A 22,795-nucleotide genomic window follows, 5' to 3' on the forward strand; every position below is an offset into this window, starting at 1 on the left:
CGGTGCTGGGCTTTGTCATAGCATGAGGTTTCTTCCCCGATCCTAAATACCTTGTCAGAGCTGGAGAGACGCTGCCAAGGGATATAAGTAGGTCTTGGATAAACAGCCTCTCACCACCTGCTTTCCTTCAGGGACAACAGCAGCCGTCGCCCCAAAAGCCAGCAGGAGACGTTTAGGGGGCACGGAGGAGGCAGCAGGCCATGTTTCCAGCAGTGTGTGGAGGGCAAGGCGGAGGGAGAGCATCACAGATTATTATTAACTCGGCCTCACGGCTCACAAGATGACAAGCTGAAGACTGTAATAGCTGTTCAAGGCAGGACTTGGTGACAACAGCCCAAGTGTGGATAACAAATGCTGGAGAGGAGGAGAAAAAGAAAGGGAACGGGGGGAAAAAAATCCTCAACAACAAAAATAATCCCAAAATGTGTTGTGCACAACACCCAGCGGAGATTTCTAAAAACAGCTTGTGCGAAGTTATTTTAATCTCACTTTTGACAAGCAAGCGGGTGCGACAGCAAAGGGAGCGCGCAGGGATTATACTCGGACTGGGGCTTTGGCGCGGCACGGCAGGCAGGGACACGATCCCGGGACACGATCCCGAGCAGGAGGAGGTGTGGACGGAGGCCTCGCCACACGTCGTGGGCATCGGCAGAGCGCTCCGCTTCGAAACGACGCCCACTGGGTGTCTGCCGCGGCCGGGCTGCCGTGCGAACCACGAGCGTGCCAAAGGACGAGACGGGAAACGCACCGGAGCTCAGCCCGGGCTCCGGCAGGGAGAACCTCGCGGAGCAGCAGGGGGAAGGTGAGCAGTCTCTGGGGCTGCTGGAGAGTGAGCAGACATACGATGAAGAGGATAAATCGATAAGAACACCAGAGAGGATGGGGAAAGCGGAGCTGGGAGGGGTTATAAGGCAGATTCACCTTCTTACAGTAAGAGCTGGGGGGAGAAGGGAGGCAGGTAACGAGAGCCCGTGAAGAGCCATCCCAGAAGGGAACTGAGCAGGGGGCAGGGGAAGCCAAGGACACAAAAGGCGGCTGTAACAGCAGCCCGGAGAGAGCAGGGAACTCGACAATCCTTGACGCGTCCTGCAATAATGCATGGGACCAAATGGCCTCTTTGCACAGAACTGGGACTTTCTCAGATGGACAAGACCAAGCAGGAGAGATTTCACCTCCTCGGTGCGGGGATCAAGCTCTGCCCACAGGGATTGCTTCAACTCGCAGACCATGAAAAGACGAGCACGCGCAGGTTTTCCTCTGGACAGAAGCCACTGAGGTGCCCCAAGCAGTAACGGAGGCAGCCAGGATGTCCTTGACAACTCCACCGCTGGTACTGGGGGAGCTGGGTTTCAGCCGCATCCCCACGCTGGCTGTCAGGGAGGGAAGCAAGGTGGCACCTTGCGGCATCTCATGGGATGAAGACACTCCCAACTACCACGTTCGGCGTTCACTTGGAGCTGCGCAACACGTGGACGCACAAACTCGGGTACAGAAAGGGCCCGTGCACCCCATCAGTCCTTCGACCCAGCCCAAACGGCTCCCGTCCCGTTCCCTCCCAGGCGCTGAATGAAGCGATTCATTAATACATGGCTGGGTGTCTCCTGATGAATGAATCGGGAGGAGCTGCAAACCACTTTTGGCTACCCTGTGCACGGAAAAAGGAGATGCTCTTGGGCGAGAATTACTCACTCTGCTCCAGTTACCTTACAATTCTTCAAGCGAAACTCCATCCCACCATCAATATGTTGGCAGCCAGCTGGAGATCCTCACAACCCTGCACTCCTGCTAACTCAAGGCAAGACCCAGCTCGAGGGTTGGAGGTAATGGGACCGCTCCCCGCGCTGCCCGCGGACGCTCCAGAACACCCCGAGTCTCGCTCCACCCGCGCGCCATTCCCATCCTCCTCCGGCGCTGGGTATTTAACAAACACTGTCTCCCTTGCTAATCCTGGGAACACCCACCAGGGACTCCCATCCGTGCCACGGAGCAGCCACCCGTTGGGCCACCTCCTCTTGAATGTGTTTACTCCTTCCCAGGATTGTTTCTCTTCCTGGATCAGTTAATTTTCAAGAAGCTTAAGAACATTTAAAAAATGCAGGTTAATGATGCCACCGCCTCCTTTTTCACGTCCTTTCAACAGCCTAACGGAGTCGGAGAAGCTCCTCTCTCTTGCAGGGACTTCACCCTTTCGGGTCTGTCGTTCCAGAGCACATCCATAGGGATCTGAAGTGGGCAGGCGGTGCCCGTGCAGCCTCCTCATGCACCACCTTCAGCACTTCTGCCTCTGGCAGCACGTTCCCACTCCATTTCCCACTGCGGGGGCTTGGCTTTGGGTGCCCATCTGCTGCCACCCTGTGACCCGGGGAGAAGGCTCGAAGCCCGCTCCTCTTGCAGGGACGGTGCTGCCTGCACAGGGTCAGGAGCCGCTGCCAGAGCCCGGCAGCTGGAATCCCCTCCTGGGGCTGACGGCAGCCTCGACTGATCACAAAACTTCTGGGAAAGCCTCTGGGTGGAAAAGGAGAGAGTAAAGATGGCCGTGGATGGCAAAACCCCACTGCCAGCACAATCCTTGCTCGCACAATCCCAAAACTTGCCCAGGAGTTTTGCAACGGTTTGACACTCGAGATCCCAGGCTGATGGGCAGCAACGCAACCCCCAGGACAACTCCAGCTACGGACAGCCCGGGAGAGAACTCACACCCTCGGCCTGGACGCCGGGAGCACGCCAGAAACCAGTCACGAGGCTGGGAACCCCCCAGTAACACACTCCTGGGAGGCAACAGCCCCCGAACCACCTTGACAGGGAAGATGTGTGGTGCTCGGGCGGCAGGCACAGTAAGTCACGGTGGCTGCTGAAGGCAGGGAGAGAAGTGGTCACAGCGACCGCTTCAGACAGGATTAATAAGAAACCTGAGGCAGGACAGAAATGGAACCAGATGATCTTTAAGGTCCCTTCCAACCTGAACCATTCTGTGATTCTGTGAAATGAATGGCAGGGAACAGGCACCTGCCGGGATGCTGGGGTAAGGACTGGGGCCCGGAGAGCCAGAGGGCAAAGCCGGCAAGGACAGGTGCACGGCACCGGCACCACGGTGCGGTGCCACGGCCTCTCTCAGAGCCTATGTGCTGGGATCAGGGGACAGTGACCACCTCTGGATAAGAGATGTGCTCCCACCACCACGGCCTGGAGATTGTTCAATATCTTCATCAATGACCTGGACGAGGGGATAGAGCGCACCCTCAGCAGGTTTGCTGATGACACAAAGCTGGGGGGGGGTGGCTGACACCCCAGAAGGCTGTGCCACCATCCAGAGAGACCTGGACAGGCTGAAGATCTGGGTGGAGAGAAACCTTATGGAATTCAACAAGGGCAAGTGTGGGGTGCTGCACCTGGGGAGGAATAACCCCCCGCACCAGGACGGGTTGGGGGTGACCTGCTGGAGAGCAGCTCTGTGGAGAGAGACCTGGGAGTCCTGGGGGACAATGGGATGACCATGAGCCAGCGATGGGCTCTTGTGGCCAAGAAGGCCAATGGCATCCTGGGGGACATCAAGAAGAGCGCGGCCAGCAGGTGGAGGGAGGTCATCCTCCCCCTCTGCTCTGCCCTGCCCTGGGGAGGCCCCATCTGGAGCACTGGGTCCAGTTCTGGGCTCCCCGGTTCAAGAGGGACGGGGAACTGCTGGAGAGGGGACAGCAAAGGGCTATGAAGATGATGAGGGGACTGGAACATCTCTGATGAGGAAAAGTCGAGGGTTTTGGGTCTCTTCAGTCTGGAAAAAAGACAGCTGAGGGGGGATCTGATCAATGCTTATAAATACTTCAAGGCGGGGTGTCAGGAGGACGGGGCCAGGCTCTTCTCACTGGTGACCTGGGACAGGACAAGGGGTAACGAGCACAAACTGGAACATGAGAAGTTCCATCTCAAGACGAGGAGGAACTTCTTTGCTGTGAGGGTGGCAGAGCCCTGGCACAGGCTGCCCAGAGAGGTGGGGGAGTCTCCAACCCTGGAGACATTCCAAACCCCCCGGACGCGTTCCTGTGCCACCTGCTCTGGGTGACCCTGCTCTGGCAGGGTGGTGGGCTAGATGACCTCCCGAGGTCCCTTCCAACCCCTGCCATTCTGTGATTCTGTGATTGAGGACCCTCCTCACCCAACCCGATGGATGTGCTGCTTTGCCAGCACGCCACTGCTGCTCACCCAGAGGGGCAGCTCAGGAGCTGGAGGCAGGGCACGGCGCACAGTCAAGGGCAGAGCGAGCTGGACATTGGCTGGGGAAAACCAGACACATCCAGAACCGGCTCAAGCTTCCATCTGCTCCAGTTTTCTAGGTCAAGCCCAGTAGAGCTGCAAGCCAAGGTGTGGAGACATGGCCAGTGTGGACCACCCTTACCAAAATGCACTTCCCTGGCTCCAGGCTCCAGAGGGAACTCTCTGTGTTGATCTTGTGGGTGAGTTTCCCTTCCATGAGGACACGCTGACTGCTCCCCTCCAGCACTGCTACGCGAATTGTGCTGTTGCTGATATCCACAGACACCTGGAAACACACAGAGACAGAAAATAATCAGGAAGGTTCCCGCTTGCCCTCTTGCTGTGTTAGTTGGGGTGCGGAGTCAAGTGCACTCGCTGGGGATGAGAGAGAAAGAAGAGCTTTCAGACCTGCACGTAGCAGGAGGGTGGGAATCCCGCTGTCATTTCAGAGCAAACAGCAACAACTCGGAGGAGAAAGGAAACCTCTCCGGGGAAGGAAAGGCAACGGGACCCAGCAGACGCCTAGGAAGGATCTGAGGCAGCTGGTTTTGCCACTGTGACTGCCCTGTGCCTCAGTTTCCCCACAGAGAAAGCCAGCAATGCTCCAGGCCTCCTCCATACAGCGCTCAAAGGTTGAACGCCCACTTGCCATGACCGAGCTGTTCCGAGCACAGCGGGTGCCCGGCCGTCACCGTGATGAGCTGGGCATGGGGGAGTGTGTTCCTGGGGGCTGAGCGCTTCCCTACCGAGCAGGAGCGAATCAGGGATTTCTACACCGGGAAGGGCTGCAGCAGCTCGTCCCTTCTGCTGCACCGCACCGAAACTCCTTGGCTCCACTTCTGCCACCAGAGCCAGCGCTGGGCTCAGCCCAGGCCTCCCGTTGGGCATGAGGAGGGGCCGCGGGCAGGAGGGACGCTGCGGCACGGCTCCCCTTCTCCCTGCGGCGGGGGCCAGGGGATGAGGCAGCTCCATCCCCAGGAACGGGGCCAGCTCCTGCCCGCAGCAGCCATATGGGGAACCCTGCTCCGACCTGCCGCGGAGGTGACACGGCTCTCCCCCAGGGAGACAGAGGCAGACTGCAACTTCGCTGTGCTGCACGCAGTACCCTCGGTCTCCAGAGAGACCATATGCTCTCTCCTTTCCCCTTTGGCCCTGAGCTGCCGCCAGCAGAGAGCCCGAGCTGGGCCAGGGGACTAAGAGAGGACCTGGCCGGGAAGGGGCAGTTTTGTGGCCCCTGGCAGTGCCCTGTCTCTGGCCTGAGAGGAGGAGACTGCGGTGAGATTTGCCTGCATTCTCTCCCAGAGTTCCCCCAGATCTTCCTCCCGCTCTGCAGATCTCATTTGAAATGTTATTACATTATCCATTACCTAGGAGATTTCCAGCGGCTCACTAGCTCCACGCAGGCAAGAGACAGGCAAAGCTGCTCCAGCCGGGGAGGGCACCATGGCTGCATCTGATCGATGCCACCCAGATAAAGCCCCCAGACCTGCTGTGCGTGACAGGGAGCTGCCAGGGCTTCGACAGGAGCAGAGTCCCAGCACACAGCACAGGGAACGCTGGGACTGAGCTCTGATGCCAAGGCTGGCAGCAGGACTGCAGCCACGGGGGATCGGGGAAGGGAAGCGAGCTCCGGCTCTGCCAGACGGGAGAGGACGCCTGGCCTTCACCCGGCGTGTGGCTGCAGGCAGCCTCTGTGAAAGCAGCTCCTCCTGGATGGGAAACGTTTCCAGAGAGGCCGCAGCATGCAGCAGCTTTCCCCAGCCCAGGGTTGAGGCCTCACCACAGGGACAAGCCTCTGCCCTCTGCCACCACCGACTCTGGTCCCCGGACGCAAGGACAGGGCTGCTGGCGCCGAGCTCCCTCAGTGCGGCACAGGGCCTGCTCAGAAAGGGTCAAGGGGAAGAAGGCAAGGTGACCCCCAAGTCGCCTTCTGGGGGGGCTTCTTTGGGGCACGGAGGGCCAGGGAGGCTGGAGATACGGAAGGCACAGACGCAGCGTCAGGGCCGTCGGATCCACAATCAAATGTGAGAGGGGTTTTGTTCCAAGGTGGCTGAGGGATGTGCTCGAGGTGGCTCTGGGACCAGCAGGGCGTTAAGAGAGGGAGCAGGGAAACCCAAATGGAGGAAGAGATCCAAACCCAGCAGCCTTAACCCAGCCGCTTCGCTGCACAACCAGCCAGAGCGAGAAGCGATCCCAACACCCGCTTCCACCTGCAGCCAACAAAAAGGCCCCTCTTGGCCAGCCCACTGGGAGCGGGGACAGGGGACAGGGGCAAAGCACGCACTGCCGGAGAGCCCTGACCCCCTGTGTGGAGAGAAACGTCCGAGAGGACTCACGTGTGCGTGTGGTGCTGCCCGGAGAACACAGGGTTTGGCGCATGTGGGCAGCAGCTCCTTGGCGGGTGCCTTGGTGGAAAAATCACCTCTGCTCCACCGGGGAGGGTGGCGGGGCTCTCCGAGGGGCTGCCCTTCCTCCCCCCAGCCCCCGCCACCCGCACCGTCCCATCGCGCTGCGCTCAGGGCATGCGTGGCCGGCAACACCGGGGTTTGGCAGAACCGGGCGCAGACAGCCTGCACCCGACCCCAGGCAGCGGCTAGGGGCGAGCCAAGGGCGATCCCGCGGGAAACACCCTGTCCCAGCAAGCGCAGCCACGAACAGGGGCACCCCGGAGGCTCCAAGGCTGCTCGTCCCCCACCACGCGCACCCCACGTGCGCCTCTGCCCCCCAAAATGCCTGGCTTTTGCCGGTGCTCGCGAGGAAACCCAGATCTCAGCTCTCTGCCGCCGCTTTCCACCACAATAATTTCTGTGCACACTAGAACGCCCACGCCCGCCCACGCAAATCAAACAAGCAAACACAAACCTATGGAGGAATCTAGCTCGTCTCCTCCGAGCCAGGCAAAAAGAGAGGCTTGTTGTCATTATCTCTATTTAAATGCTTGGAAAGCGCTTGGATCCACGGGCCCCTGTTGCGCCTGTAAGTAGATCAGAGAGGTGGAGACCGCAGAGGAAGATGCTCCCACCTACCCCATCACCCACTCCTGCTCCACGGACACTTTTTTGGAGCTCCATACAAGGAAACCTCAAGCTCGCCCAAGCGAAAATGTGCCATAGCAACATCTCGAACCCAAAAAAATGTCACAAGGAAGATTCTGAGCAGCATTAGAGCTGAGCGCACTCTGAGCCCGGGGACCAAACGGGGGAGATTTTTAATCTCGCCTTGGCAGGCAGAAGCCAAAAAACCTGATAATTTTTTAAAAAGATGAAGCTGTGTGGTGAACGTAGGGGAACGCTTCTCTTTAGCAAGAACCCATCAACAACGCGTCCGAAGTCCGTTGAGCTTTAAAATGGCTCTGAACCATCCTGCTTTGGCCCGTCACCCAGCCTAACCGCTTCCAGTCCCCCGAGGCTGGAAGAGATTTAAAGAATCACTTCAAAGTGAAAACGCAGCTGCCAAGAGGAGCCCTGAGGGGGATGTACAAACCAAATACCACGAGACACCTCACAAGGATAAGGAAAGTCCGACATCTCCGACATCTGACTGCCCCGAGAGGGCAGCGCAGGCATAAACTAGGGCCAGGGCAGGCAGGGCCGTGCCACAGGCAACAGCGTGGGAAGGAGCTGCCCCGATAATCACCCCACTGCCGGGCAGGGGCTCTTCCGCAGCAACGGCACAGTCTCGAGTCGAGAAAAGGTCCTGTGCCACCTCCTCCGGGCACCTGCAAGGGCTCTGCACCTCTGGGTGGCAAAGAACGGGGCGGACAAAGCCTGATGCTTTTTTTTTTTTTTTTTTTTGGCAAGGACACAACTCCCCTGGCACAAAGGGCACTTCCCTGGGCAGGGAGAGGCATCGTGACTGCAATATGATGCAGAGGGATGGAACACCCGTCTGGATGCCCCCAAATCATTCCAAGAAACAGCCTGGGTTTGTTTTAGAGACCCACCGGGAGAGATGCATCTCCTGGTCCCCCTGCTGTCCCCGTGGCAGCTACTTGCTCCCTCACCCCTCCAGTCCGGGTTGCTGCTGCCAATTACACTCTTTTGGCATGATCAGGAGCTGTGTAGGCTGGAGCCGGTGAATAAACCCAAGCGTGCTCATTTCAGCCGCCCTGGAAGCAGAGGAGAAGGGGAGGTGGGGGGAGCGCGAACTTCCCAAATGGAAAAATACAGAATCAGCCATGGGGAGGGCAGGACTCAGGAAAGACAGGAGAGCTGAAACTTCTGGGGCCGACTGACGCCCGCCAGGGGCACGCTCCTCTCGAGTCCCTCGCTGGGAGGGGACAGAAGTGGTGAAGGAGAAGCGACATGACCGCTCGCGGCCGGGAGCAGAGAAGGTAAGCTCCTGCCTGAGCCAAGGAGGGAGGTGAGACGCCCCTGCCCACGCAGGCAGCCAGGGAGAGAGCCTGGCCGCTGAGCCTGCACCCCGGCCCCAGCTCCCTTCCACCCAGGGCAGGGCAGGTCTCATATGGGCTGTGCCTGCTCCGGTTCCCAAGTGCCAGAGGAGCCATTCCAGCAGCTCCCGCTTGCAGGAGACACTCCAAGCCACAGAGAGACACCGGAGAAGGAGCCTTCATCCCCAGGCAGGCTCAGAAACCCATGTGCAAGTTTGCAGTCGGTGGAAGTGGAAAGCAAAAGTGCAGAAAGTGCCACACGGTGCCAGCGAAGGCCGCTGGGGCCGGAGCAACAGGACACTGCTGTCACAACGGGAACACAGCCAGGCTGGGACTGTCAGTCCCCCCCAGCCACACACCCAGCGCCGGAGAAAAAGGAACGACTGCCTCCGGCTCCTTGAGTACGAAGGACAAGGAGCCTTCCCACTCCAAACAGAGCTTCCTGGGAAAGCTAGGCGCCCCGAAGGAAAGGGAAATGCTGAAAGACACACAATTAACACCACTTTACCTGTTTGCCTTTTACGACGTGCTTGGGCACGGGCACTTTAATCTCCAGGTCACTGAAGTCTTGGGACCAGGCATAATTCTCTCGCACAGCCCCGTTGTAGCTGTCGGGGTTTGTCTGGAACTGCTCCTGTCTCCTGGGGGAGAAGAAAGGGGCGACATGCTCAGTGTCAGGGAGATCAGAGTCTGGAGGGAGCAGGAAACCAGAGAGCAGCGCACAAGAAGCAGAAAGGGAGGGCAGAGCCTCTGCTCGGCCACCCTGCTGGCACCCGAACGCCTCAGGCTGGGTGCCCAGTCTCTCCCTCGCTGCCGGTGCTACCAAGGAAGGCGAAGGCTGAGGTTGGCAGCCTTGGAGGGACCCCAGGCACCCTGCCTGTCGTGGGTGACTTGCACACCCCTCTCCCCAGGGTGCCCCAAGGGAAGTCAGGCCGCTAAAGGGACAACTGGTGAGACACAGGATAGTTTGGCTTCCCAAAACTGGCACCCGGCTGGCTCCGGGCGCCTTCCCAGCTAACTCTGCTCGAACACAGAGCTCCTCTGCCCCTCCACCTCCCTGCTGCGTCCACCATGCCCGTCGCAGCTGGAGCAGGGGACACCATCACTCACTGGAAGGCGTGTGCTGTCTCCGTGGCCGCTGCCGTGGCTGCAGAGGTGGCGGCCCATCACTGCGCCCTGGGTTCACCACATGCAAACGTGGTCGTCCTCCCCCTGATTTCAAGCATGTTTGGGAAAACCACCAGCCGTGGTGACCAGGGCAGTGGCTGACACAGAGGCGACGGAGCTGCAGAGCCAGCCCGGTGCAGCACCGGAAGGGGGCAACCGGGCAAGTGGGTCACAAGCAACACTTTGAGCAAAACACAGCCACTGCCAGCTGCGGAAATCTCAGGAGAAGGACGAGGAAGCCGTTGTGAGGGTAGGATGGGATCTATTGGATCAATAAGCAATAATCAATACAGCGTTTCCAGCCAAGAAAGGAGATCTCCACCACACCCGTGTCCTTTAAACTGCTGGCAGGCTGAGGATCTGTTCCACTGAAACCTCCCAGAGAGGGCTTTCAAATAAAATAAAATCTTTTTCTAAAGATAGCTGCGGTGCTAACAAAAGGCAGAGTTATTTTAAAATGTTTTGATACGCACCTAGTCTTCAATCTGGAGCTGTATAAACACAGGGCTGCGGCGAGTTGCATAAAGGGAGGGGCTGGTGACGAGTGGCCCCGGGGGTCAGCCGGCCCTGGGGACCACGTCCCCCCACACCCCACTGCCACTCCGACACCCCCACACCGAGTGGCCCTCGCCAGCGCCGGGCGGGGGTGGCTTCCAGCAGCGCGGTGCCCTGAGAATTATGTAAGTTCCATCGATTTTAATTAAATTAGGCTCTAAGACGGTCGGAGGGTGTTGTCGAAGGGGCTCTGTGTGTACATCCCCCCCCCTTTTTTTTTCCTTAATGGTTTCACGGGGTTTTACCCGCCCTGTTACAACGACTTACGCTCCGGGGAGGTTTTGATCTGGTTGCCCGGGCAGCAGCCGCAGGCTCCCAGCCTCAGGCCGGCGATTTCGGGGGGTACCGCATCACTTTTTTTGGGCATCTTGGCCTTGCCTGGCGGTTGCCCATTGGGTGCCCATTGCCATGGAAACGGGGTTGGCATGGCAGCACCAAACCAGTGCCGGCGCGGGTTGGCTCCGGCTGTCGGTTTCCCAACCGCCCCCGGATTGTAGGAGTCGAACAGGCTGGAGGGCGAGAGGGGGAACGGTGCAGGCGGCCGGGGCCTGCGGGGCCGTGTGCTCACCCCGAGGGAAGCAAAGGGGTTGAAATGAGGCAGCACGTCCCCGAGCATCGTCTTGTCTGTCCTCACCTCTAGGTCCTCACCTCGAGCCATCCCAGTGGTGGCACCTGGGCACGATCATCCCCGAGCCCACCCTGCGCAAGCCCCCGGCAGAGGGGAGGGACATTTCTCTCCCAGGTGAGGATCCGTGCGCTGCCTGGTTAAGCGTCCTCGCAGGAGGTGTCCCTGCGCAGCGGGGTCTGCCCGAGCACCGCACACGTCTGCGAGGCTCCTGTCCTCTCCCCAACGCCCTCGAGGCTGGGGCAAGCGCGTACCTGGCGGCACAGTGAAGTGGAACCCAAGCCTGACCGGGGTTTAAAACCCGCTGGATTTTTGACTCCTAAGGAGGCGTTTCCTTCTAATCAGCGTGGACGTGAGCTGCGCGGCAGAGCTCACCACGCTCCTTGCCAGCGAGACGCCAGAGGGAAGGCATGTCGGCTGGAAGTCACCATCCCAAGCATCATCACCCCCCTGAGAGCAAGCAAAGAACCAGACGAGAACCAACAACCTCCAGGTTGTTCCCCTCCTCGGCCTTTCCCAGGAAAAGCTCGAAGGCTAAAGGGGGAGGCAGCAAGCCCGTGCCCGGGCCAAGGCGTGTCAGAGCAGATGCAGAGCATTAAAGATGGGAGAAAACCCATCAGCACAAAGCCAAGTGTGGGTAAGACACCAGCTGCAAACGCCTCACAGCCACAGCAGATAAATACGATCCCGGAGCAGCCACTTACTGCCACAAAGCCACTGGGTCCGTCCTTGTGTATCTTCCTTGGGAGGAAAGCGCTGGGGCTGAGCAGACCCTGGCCAAGTGCATCACGGACGTTTTAGCCCTCCCAAGAGCTCACCGAGCATGATTACATTGTCCCGTGAGGGCACTAGTGGCTTCACGGCAGCCCCGGGAGACACCGGCGTTAATTGGGTTACTTCCACAGGAAAACTGAGGCACAACTTGCTGTGCAATAACCCCATCGAGCTTCTCTTCGCATGGCATTGCTACCGAACAAGCAAAAGCAGTCTATCTCCCAGCTCCGACCGTCCCCGACAGGAGAGCTCTGTCCTCGCTCCCTCTGTGTCGTAACGCTGGGTGACGGAGGGACGTTTCACAGCCACCTCTGCCTCCCTGCGCAGCTTGCCGGGATAAGCTCAGCCCCGCTGCCCAGTCCTCACAGCCCTGCTGGACTGGCTGGGCAACATGCGCCCCAGCCAAACCACCCCCATGCTCAGCCAGCTTCAGCAGGGAGAAGTTTCCCCTCGTGCCTAAACCTCCCTGCAGCCATGGCTGCTCATCCCGGGGGCACGGGGACAGGCGCTGTCGCTTCTCCACTCCTCTCTTTTCCCTAACAGCCAGCCCGAACCCCTCCAGCGCTTCCCACAAGTCACCATCTCTGTACCAGCTCTGCTCCTGGCGTTCAAAATCCTCAGATGTGAAAGTAACGGGGTGACTTTGTGCCCCAAAACCACATCACGAGGGGAACTCATGAAGGCCTCAGTAAATTCCCCTGCAAGTTTACTGCCTGCTCTTGAGCAAACGAGGACTGGGGTGATGAACGCAGACCTCAGCCTCGTTAGGCACCTCTGAGAAACGGCTGACAGCTCTACCATCTCCTGGAGCAACTCTTCCTTTCCTGGAGGTTTTCCAGCCAGATCCTTGCCTGGTCCAACTGTGCGTAGCACACACCACCCTTCATGCCGGCGGCACTCAAGAAATTGGACCCAGCTCCTTGGTTGGGAGGCAGCTTCCCTGGCCACCCGCAGGAGAAAGCTCCAGCTCCCAGCGAGCTGGGCCGAGCTGTGCTGCCACGCTGGAGGTGGCTCTCCCGGCCAAAGCCGTCCCTTGTGTCGCTCCAACAGCACCACCGTGCAGCGGGCGAGAGAATTTCCGGCAGGAACACCATGGCCGGGAGACATCCCCGTCCCCAGACCCAGCCGGTGAAGATGGAGACCGGACGCAGAGCGCGGTGCAGGTCAGGTGGCGATCCTCCCAGCAGCCTGGCGCCAGCATGGTGGTACGATGGTCAGCTTGCCGGGACGCCAAGCCGCCTGCCGGGCCGGGGCAGGTGGTGGCAGGGCTGAGGAGAGGGAGGGTGAAAAAGCATCATCTTTTAAACCCAAAGGTTTGGCACCGCGTGCACTTGGCTGCCGGGTGGTGGGGATGGTGTGGGTGGGTCTGTGTGTTCTGTCTTGTTCTATTTTTGCTTGCAATGTGTCATTTTGGGGGAGGTGAAACCTTTAACAATGCACCGTCGAGAAGCAGCCGATCTGTTTTCCATTCCTAGGATCTGCACCGCACGGCTGCGCTGTCACCGGTCCCAGAGCCGTTCCCCTCGCGTGGGGTCAGACCCCCAACGGCAGCGAGAGGTGGCTGGGACCCGAGGGGAGGTGGCGGTGTCACCAGGAGGTGCTGCTCGAGCGAGGCTGGCCAAGGCAGAGCTGGCCACGGCACGCAGGCTGGATGCTCAAGGATTGAGCTGCATGCCGGGCCCCATGTACAGACTTCTGGGCGTTTCTTATTCTGGGATTTCCAGTTCCGTGGGTTGGTGATGCACGATGAGCCAAGCGATGCAGAAATGGCGACCGAGCAATCCTCTCTTCCACAGACACTCGGCTGAACCCATTTCCATCCTCAGAGCACAACGGCTACAGCACCGGTTCTATAAAAGCACCGGACATAAACCAAGAGCAGGAACCAAATGCCAAAGGATTTGATTTAATTTTTTATACGAGAAGAAGTAGGGCAGCTCACCGAGTTCCTCTTTACTGAGGACTTTTGGTGCAAAAATGCAGAAGTTGAGGAACAGATACAGCAGCACGGAAGCAGCCATCCTTCAGCCCGACACAGGCTGAGGGGGGAGCAGAGGTGGGTGAGCTCCGCGAGGAGAAGGAGCTAATATGGGCCTAATCCCAATGGACTCTTCTTCTCCATAAAAAGAAGAAAAGAAAAAAATCCCAAGGATTTTCAGAACTACTTAAGGAATCCGATCCTCTTAGCCCGGAGCATCTCGGCTTTCTGACCCAGGATACCTGCCCTTCTGGGAAGCAGGCCAATGGAAGTGCAGGACACCTGGGTTTTGGGGAGTCGGGCGTGCCATCCCGATGGCTCAGTGTCCACCACTGCCGGGACCGGGGCCTGCCTCACCCAGCGCCGGTTTTTCAGCCGAGCAGACGCTGAGCTGAGGGTGGGCGTCTGCACCCTGCCGGCACCACCGCGGGCTGGTACAGCAGATACCCTCCAATCACTTGGCATTCACAGAAAGCTTCCTCCGGGGCCGGCACGGCTGTTTGCTCTTAGTCAAGGTGAATTATTTAGGCAGCTTTAAGGAAAACGTGTCAAGCCGGTTAAGTGATGCAGATGTGGAGGCGGGTGGAGAAGAGAAACAACCTCAAAAGCTGAAGCTGGGCAAGTGGGACTGGCCAAGGCTGAGGAGGATGATGTGGGGAGAAAGCCGGGCTGGTGCTGCAAGACAACCACCCCGGTGCACACAGAAATGGAGACCCAGACCCGCTCCCTTCTGCAAAGGTGCTCCTGAAGGAGGTACCTGTAACAGTCCCACCCTACCTGCACTCTGCTATCAACAACACATCTCATCAGGCCCCACAAGCACATCCTCACCGCAAAAGCAAGCCTCTCCCCCCTGCGGGACCTTCCTCCATTTAGAGTGGGGAAAACAGAGGGGAATGGTGTTGTACAGAGTCACCCTGCCAGCAAACAGCAGAGAAAAAACACCCCAGCTCTGTATTTTAACCACTGACAGAGGCCCTGTGCAATGCATGAAACCTCCTTCAAGCTCAAGAGGTTGCCAAGAATGGAAAGATCTCATTAAGGAATAATGAAGTTCCGAGCAAGTAGGAAAAGAGAAAATCAGGCACAATGCGTCCGCGTGCCTAACCCAAATAAGCATGCAGCGAGCGGGGCCTTCCAGGGAGATGCACCGCACGCCGTCAATCCAGCCAGCATTTATTGCAATGATCAGATGTTTGGATCAAGGCCGTTGCTCTGTGACAGCAGCCTAGAGCGAGTGGCGTCCATCAACATAATTAATCCCGCATCCTCAGTGCTGCGACGACTCGAGGAGGCACCAGCCAATTCAGGAAGAGAAGCTGCTGCCGACATGCAAGCGCCTCGGCAGGCTGCTGTGCTGCAAGACACTCAGCACCGCAGCAGGACTGTAGCCGAGGGCTTCTCCCCTCTGACTTGGTTGAAAATGCCTGCTTTGGGGTGGGTTTCTCCGAGCCAGACGCCTCCGCTGTCACTCCTAGTGCCAGCGCTGGCAGGACCCAAGGTGACGCCCAGGAAGAAGGGCCCAATCTCCTGCATGCCGTGGCCCGCCATCTCTGCCTCGACCAAGGCAGCAGCATTCAGACCTCCCTCTAGCTCACGGCCAGCACTGCTTGGCTCAAAGCATCTTGCTGGGCTTCCCAGCAAGCTGGGAGGACAATGTAGAGGAGTGTTTGCCGTCTGTACCCCGAAACCGCTGTAATACGCTCAGCTCTGCTGCTGCAGGTAGCACAGGGCTGCTGGGAACCAGCGCCGTGTCAGTCGCCACCGCCCACCTGCCCCGGCAAGGGTCCAGGCTCCTGCTCCCGTCAGAGCCCTGGCGGCCGCCTCACGCGATCACCAATCCCCTCTCCCTCCCGGGGAAGCGCCCTGGACCGCACCTGCCTCCAGCCTTCCCAGCGCTAACGGGGCTGCCCGCAGCCCAGCGGGGTGGCAGTCGCCACGGGAGAAGCGGGGCGAGGGCCGGCCGAGCTGGGCAGGCAGCGGGCAGATGGCAGGGCCCTCTCCACCTCGCTATGGGAAGGCCACCTTCGCCCAACAGCACCAGCACACCCACTGGAATACAGATTTCCAGAGCCCTGCCAGCGTGACCAGATGAAAACTCAAAGCCGCTTTGAGCCATGGAAGTTCTGCGCACCCTGTACAGCTTCTGTCAAGCCCCAGCTCCAGCTGCACTACAGCCAGCGGGAAAAAAAACAGCTTTTAAGATGAACTGAAGAGGGTCCAACTTGCTCTTCGGGGTCCCAACGCCAGTGGTGGAGCAGCTGAGCAACAGGTAGAGAAGCCAAAAGCTTAATCTCTTTGGAAAGCTGCATTTCCAAAGCTGCGGGGATTGCGTGCGGGGAAAATACCAGGTTTGTGCTTCTTCTGCAAGCAAGCCACGAAGAAGCCTCCCCCCACCTCCAAACTTAACATCTTTTGGCATTGAAACATCAGGACCGTTGCACTTCGCCTCTCCTGGTTTTGCCCGAGAAGCGCAGAGGCAGGAGGAACGCTTCCTGCGGGCTCTCAGCACCCTCGCTGAGGTCCTGGAGGCACCCGGTGTTTCACAAAGGCTCCCTTTGTACAGAGCACTTCAGCCAATTAGGTCTCCGGCAAAGCGTTGAGCAAGCTGACTACCAAACCCTTCCCTCTCACAGCTCAATTCACACCCGCAGTCAACAAGCCTTGGGACGCGCTCCCATCCGCTCCGCCGCTCTCTGGCTGTCAGCGAGCTCCAGTCCCAAGCGCGGCAGTGGACCGGGGAGGTCCCAGGGCCCCCCCAACCCTCAGGGTTTCTTCCAGCCCAGGTGTGTTTGGATTGCTGGCGGAGAACACCCCAAATCCAGTTTTGGAAGGCCTCCTTCATCCCTGAAGCGGAAAGAAGTTCCTCAGTGGTTCCCCAACGGCCCATGACCCCGGCCTTGGGGCTCCCGAACACACACCTCCATGGCTGCAATGCGCAGCCTTAGTGGTCCTGCTCCAGAAGACTGAAAAATGGAAGCTAATGCCTTCCCCTGCACCCCCAAAACCCAGGCACACCCCGGCTGGGCCATACAACCCACACTCCAGCCCGTCATACCCACCGTCAGCTCTACAGGAAGGTCTCCTCACCTTCAGGAATCCTCAGAGCTCCAACTCATCACCAGGATGGGACCAAGGACCAAAAATAGAACGCATCAAGAGACTTTCCCCCTGTATCGCATTGTGTCGTCAAGCCTGGATGATGCTGTGGGGAGAGGTGCCCAGCGTACCACCCACGAGACGATGCCCGAGCCCAGCAGCCCAACAGCGAATCCGCCCAACCCTCATCAGCCGGAGTCCCACCAGTCCCACCACGCAGGCCCGAGACACTCTGCCCCTCTCCCTGCCAGGGGAGCGCCTTGCTCTTTTCCAAGCTCGCGCTCTTCAGGGGAGCTTTTAGCCTTCCCTTTCAGATGGCAAGTTATTTATGGAGCCATTCAACGGAGACAACTTACTGACATTAGGCGAGTTTAAATGCCACCGCCAGCTCACAGGAGAGCTTCGGAGCGCCCGCACCGGAGGGCTAGATTTCACTACTGCTGGGATATTTAGGTCAAGGACAGCAGGACACGCTTCTGTTCGGAGAATTCCCCTGGGATCTTTATTGTTTGCACAAAGCTTATACAACCTTGGATTTCAGAGGTCTCCTCCAAGAGACCTACGCACCGCCAAACCAGGCTGGATTCAATTATAGCTCCTCTGGAAAAAGGGGATAAGGCCAAAGAAATCCAACGGGATTGAACTGTGGGAGCGCAGGACAAGGCGGCCCCTCAGACCCCTGCACCACCAACGCGACCTGGCCCAATCTCTCCCAACACCTGACGGCATGTCGGGGCCATGCCAGACCCGCCTGCTCGTGGTAGTTTTCCACATTACGCCGCTTCCTTTGGTGAACAACGTGATATTAAAACAAGCAAACAGATATTGCTTTTTTAAATAAGAATCAGGCACACGCTGTCCCTCAGCCTCCAGCCCTGGGATTTTCTGCTTGTTAAGAGAAAAATTTATAGGTTTTAATTTAGTTATTTTTGGTCCCGGGACCTAATTTTGGAGCTCAGTACCTTGGTAGGGCAACCAAAGCCCTGAGCGATTCAGTGCGTGACAGGGGAACTGGCACTCTGCTGCTGATCTCAGCAACCCAGCCAGAGGACTCCAATTCCCTGTGAAAGCACTGGAAAATTGGGCCCCAACTGGTTCCTCATCAGCTGCAAAAGGCTCATTACAGTCCAGTGCTACACCAGACAAGTGGGACGGAGGATCTCACCCTCGGCTCAAGCACTTCAGCCCTTTGAAAAGACGCTTCCTGAGCAGTTGGGTTTGCACCGTTATGGGAGAAGGCTTACGTATTAAAATAATTCTCCCATTGGGAAGCCACAGACTCTCTCCATTGCAAGAAGAAAGACCCCACTTGGCAGGGAGGACTTAAAGAGCAGTTTCCCCACTTCCCCCAGCATAACCTGGACACCTCCCCCGTAGAAACCAAACATGACGGCACCGCGAGGCCAGCGCCGCAGCTCCTGAGAGCAAAACAGCCTTCGTGTTACATGACGAGCCGAGGACGCGCTGCCTTTCCTCTACTGGGTGCGTTGGAGGAGGGAGGTCTGGCCAACACGGGGTTTTTGAGTGGTGAAGCTTTTGTGTAGCTCACGTTCCCAGCCAGCATGGGCTGCAGCTCCCACCGGGAAAGCTGGTTGCCAGCGCTGGGGAGCACCGGGAGGGAAGGAAAAGGGTCTGAGTGATGCCCCTTGACTGAGGTGGGGAACCATGTGGATGGAAGGTTTCTTGGCCTCACTGGGGCAGCGGGACAGCCCAGGGGCAAAGGCACGGCGTAGGAAGTGGAGAACCCCGATGGGTTCACACACATACAGAGCACAGGGACGGCCCTCACCGCCCCTGCATCGGCAAGGAACAACAGAGGACCACGTAGGACCAGGAGAAGCACAAGGATGATTAAGTGAGAAAAAACTCAGCAAAATGAGGACTCTCCAGCCTAAAAACAGGCTGAAGGGGAAACAGAACATAACGGGAAAATCCCACACGGGGTGTAGAAGGGAAATGGGGAAGCATTCGCTACCTCTGCCCCTGCATGGAGGGGTTCAAAAGACACACACAGCGGTGCAGCACAGCAGCGGACCTGCTGCACGGTGGTGGACCTGCTGCAGGATGCTGCCGCGCAGACCCCGGGCACTTGAGGGCTGAAATTCAGAGACGAAAGGAAACAAAACAATCCGTTGAGAGCCATGAAAGACCAAGCGCTCCCTCTGGCTCGGAAAGCTGCTGAGCCGCAATTTGCCGGCGGCAGCGGGAAAACACGGAGGAAGTATCACTGCACGCTCGTTCTGTTCTTCTCTTCTTCCCCAAGCATCTGCCGCTGTTGGAGACAGGATATGGGGCCAGATGGAGCTCGGCTGTACCAGGTCAGGCCGTTCTCCAGAGGTCTGTCTGGCTCCTGCTCGTGACGGGCCCTGGCCGCGCCGGGGGAATTCCCCATGCGCAGCCCCGGGTGCCTTGCGGCACCTCTGCGCAGCTCATGCGTGCAAAAGGAATCGGAACCAGGACAGACTCTCCCTTAAATATGGATCAGGATCAGCTCTGTCTTTCTGGGTCAGGCTGGAAGAACAGCACGGACTCTGTGGTGAGCTCACCAGGAAAGCCCACAGGGACATCAGGGAAGGAAACCAGTTTAACTGGCTTCTGGTCTGGACGGTCCCAGACAGAGTCGAGCATCCACGGGCTCCACTCCCTTCCCCTGCCTGTTCTCCTGGAAAAGGCTTGAGAGAAGAAAGCTTGGGATAATGCCGCCTCTGAGTCAAAAAAAAATGGCCTCGAAGCCAGCAACATGCAGGGATACCTGCTCTCCACAGCCCTGCTCCTGCGCTGAGGGTCACCAGCAGTGAAATTCCTCTCCCTGGCATCCCAAGGAGAATGAAGCCATGCCAGAAAGCCCATCCTGCAAGCACCTCGCAACAACAAAATAAATCCATCTGGGATGCGGCAAAGCGAAGCCGTTGCTAAATCAAATTAGATCCACACAGGAGCCTCGTGGAAATTTCCCAGAGCGCTACTGTATCATCTTAGGGATGCTCCCGAGCGTGCCCTGCAAAGGGTTAACTCCAGGCCCTAGGGGCTCTGGGAATGGAATGGAAGTGGCTGCTCTCAGGAAAGAAGAGAGCTGGAGCATCAGAGGACTCAGCTCACCGGATTAACACATTTCACTTCAATTTTGCTCTGCCTCTCACTAGGGACAGTGAGCCGGAAAGTACACAAGCGGTTTTGTAGGCTGCTGCTGAGCCCCGCCACCCACTTACAAGGACGGCAGAGCAGCGGGTGGCCAGCCCTGCCGCAGAGCTCACCGGGACAGAGTGCTCACAGCGGCCAGGGCTCTGCTGGCCAGCGAGGGCCAGGATGGGGCGGTGGCAACGCTGCTGCCTGTCCGTCCCCTTCCCCAGCACAACCGCACTGCACGCACAGGGCCGGGGGAGTCTCTTCCCTGGCTCACGCACAGCAAAAGACCTGCAGGGTCTCCCTTCAAGGCCCAACCAAAGCAGTGGTGGAGCGGCGAACAGGCCCCTTCTCACCACAGGCCCTTCCTACCGCCTCTTCTTCCCTCTTCACCCCGAAGGAGGTGAACAGTTGACCCACGGAGGTCCCAGGGCTTTGTTCTGCTCTGGCTCAGCAGTGTGAGAATTGTGGCAGGTCCCCACAAACCTTCCCCAGGGACGAGGCGCTATACGTCCTCCTCAGCCTGCCCGGAGCTCACCGGTGCTCCGCGTCCTGCTGGTCCTGTTTCCAGACCCAGGCACACTGTGCACGCCTGACCTGGAGCGTGTGGGTGCAACAGCTCCACACCAGCCCGCTCCAGCGTGAGCCGTGGCCCTGCACAGGCCGGGGAGAGGAGGGACCAGAAGCTCCCCCAACTCCCCGCTGCCCAGGGGAGGCAGGAGCCAGGCTGGACTCACCTGGAGGGAACCACCACCTTCTGGGGAAACCCTTCAACATCTGTCCACCCTAAAAATTCTTCTCTGGGGGACCTCCCCCACCTGACAATCAAAGGCCCTGCTGGGTTGTTCTCCCAAGGTCTAAGACGGTCTCTAAGATACAGCCCAGAGCTGGCCATCCTGAGCACACCTGGCCAGAGCACCCAGGAGAGATGCAAGGGCAAGATGCAGAGGCTAGACAGAGAAATATATGAAGGTGGGACATTCACCATCATGCACAGGCTTCCAGAGCTGCAGCTCCTGACCTCCTGCCACCACATCTTGCACAGAGTAACCCTGGGAGGGGGCTCACGGGACAGAGGAGGACAGCATGCCCCCCGGTTCATACTCAGAAAGAGAAAGGAGCAGAGGGGAGCCAGGACCGGAGTCAGAAAGCACAAGCCGAGCGCCCAGGCCATGCTGCGCAGTGCCACACGTGGGCTGCTGGGCTCTATTTTAAATGCTGTGTGGCAAATATATGCAGGATGAAATCCAAGCTGGGGGAAGGGGAGGGTGCTGGGCGGCGGAGGTGTTCAAAATTAGGAGCTGAGCTCAGGCGAGGATGGCTTCTGGGAGCAGATGGGAGAAGAGCCGGGGCCTGTGTAAGATGCGCAGCTGCAACGCCGACCCCGGCTATGTGCTCCTGGGATGAGCAGTCCCAGGGTGGGGGTGCAAGGGGGACACATTCCCCTCCGCCCTCCCAGTGCGCTGGGGTGAGTACATGAGCCACGATGGCTGGGGAAGGATGGCGAGGACACCCAGGGCAGTTGTAAGCCAGGCCGAGGAGCCAGCTTCCTCAGCAGCTTGAAGGCGACCTCTGGTCCCCCTCGACACAGCTTCTGGCACCTGGGTCACCCCAAAGACGCCCCAGTCCTCAGCATTTACGGGGCAGCCTTCCTAGTGAAGAGGAAGTGCATCACCTGCCTTTCACAGGTGGGGAAGGCGAGGGATGCAGGGAGACCTGGCCAAGCAAGTCACCTGCTACCCTCCTCGCCCACGGGCAATCCTCTGCACCCGCAAAGCTGGCTCCATTCTGCTCTCCCCTTCCGGATCAACCCTGAAAAAGCTGCCGCCATCTCGCTGCGCTTCACAAGATGCTCACCAACAGCGCCCAGCACCCAGGCGCACAGCAAGGCTCTGATGGGAGCTGGCAGATCTGGGATGGTACCTGCCCTACATTTACCGAGCAGGCAGGTTGACAGAATGAGCGAGTTTTTATATAGATTTTGGTGGCAGCGGTTTTCTTCACCAGCGGCGGATGGAGGGTTGGGGGGGAAGGGCGATGGAAAATATTTTCGTTTAAGCTCTTTTCTGCATTCTTGCTGCTGGAGCCGCACATTATTCATGCACCCCTCGTAATCAGGCTGGTGGCTCTGGGTTTTGCTCAGAAGGGGCTGTGCAGAATTAAGCAGCCGGCTAAATTATTAATAGTCTGTCGGGGGTGCCCAGGATGCCCGTTCCTGATCCCCGCTGCCTTTCGGGGGGCTCCAGTGCCCCCCAGAGGCACAAAAACCAACTACAGCCCTTTGACAAACCCAGTGGCTGCTCTGCCCTACTTGGAGCCCGCAGACACCCCGTTCTCCCGGCCTGGAAATCACCGGGCTGCAAAGCCTCGCTGGACATCCCTCCTGCCCCGGTCTCACCCATCACGCCCCCCAGCAGGCAGGTGCCAAGGGGGCTGCCAGTGTTTTACCCTGCCGGCGTGTTTGGGGCAGCGGGAGCAGGCACGGGCAGGAAGAGGAAAGGCAGAAAAGCCCGCCGGGCAGGGCAGAAGCCGCAGGGGCACCTGTATTCAGCTGAAGGCACCTTCTTTTCACATTTAGACCGGAGCGAGAGCTGCCACGCAGGGATTTGTGCTCGATGACACATCTGCAGGCTGCAAAACAGCATCTGCGTGTCTGAAGCCCATCTGGGGCTGCTTTCCAGCTGTGCCAGGACAGACACTCCAGGGGTGGAGGATGCAAGGGCTGGGCTCTCCCCATCCGCAGCAGAAACTGTCCTCGTCAAACACAGCCGGCCCCCGCACCGGCCCTCAGATTTCTTCTGAATCCCTCCAGTTTACTTCCCACAGCCTTGACATC

At 58.7% G+C, this 22,795-nt stretch overlaps 1 protein-coding gene across 1 annotated transcript in view; it reads right to left on the reverse strand.

Moving 5' to 3' along the window:
- The window catches only part of NUDCD3 (NudC domain containing 3), a 32,494-nt gene that overhangs the window by 4,567 nt on the left and 5,132 nt on the right, over window positions 1–22,795 (reverse strand). The window contains exons 3-4 of the mRNA XM_074563610.1: window positions 9,147–9,279; window positions 4,391–4,534 (exon numbers count right to left, since the gene is read on the reverse strand). Of these exons, the coding sequence (XP_074419711.1) occupies window positions 4,391–4,534; window positions 9,147–9,279 (277 nt within the window). The remainder of the gene's footprint in view (window positions 1–4,390; window positions 4,535–9,146; window positions 9,280–22,795) is intronic.

This window comes from Larus michahellis, chromosome 20 (genome assembly GCF_964199755.1).
Source record: "Larus michahellis chromosome 20, bLarMic1.1, whole genome shotgun sequence".
NCBI lineage: Eukaryota > Metazoa > Chordata > Aves > Charadriiformes > Laridae > Larus > Larus michahellis.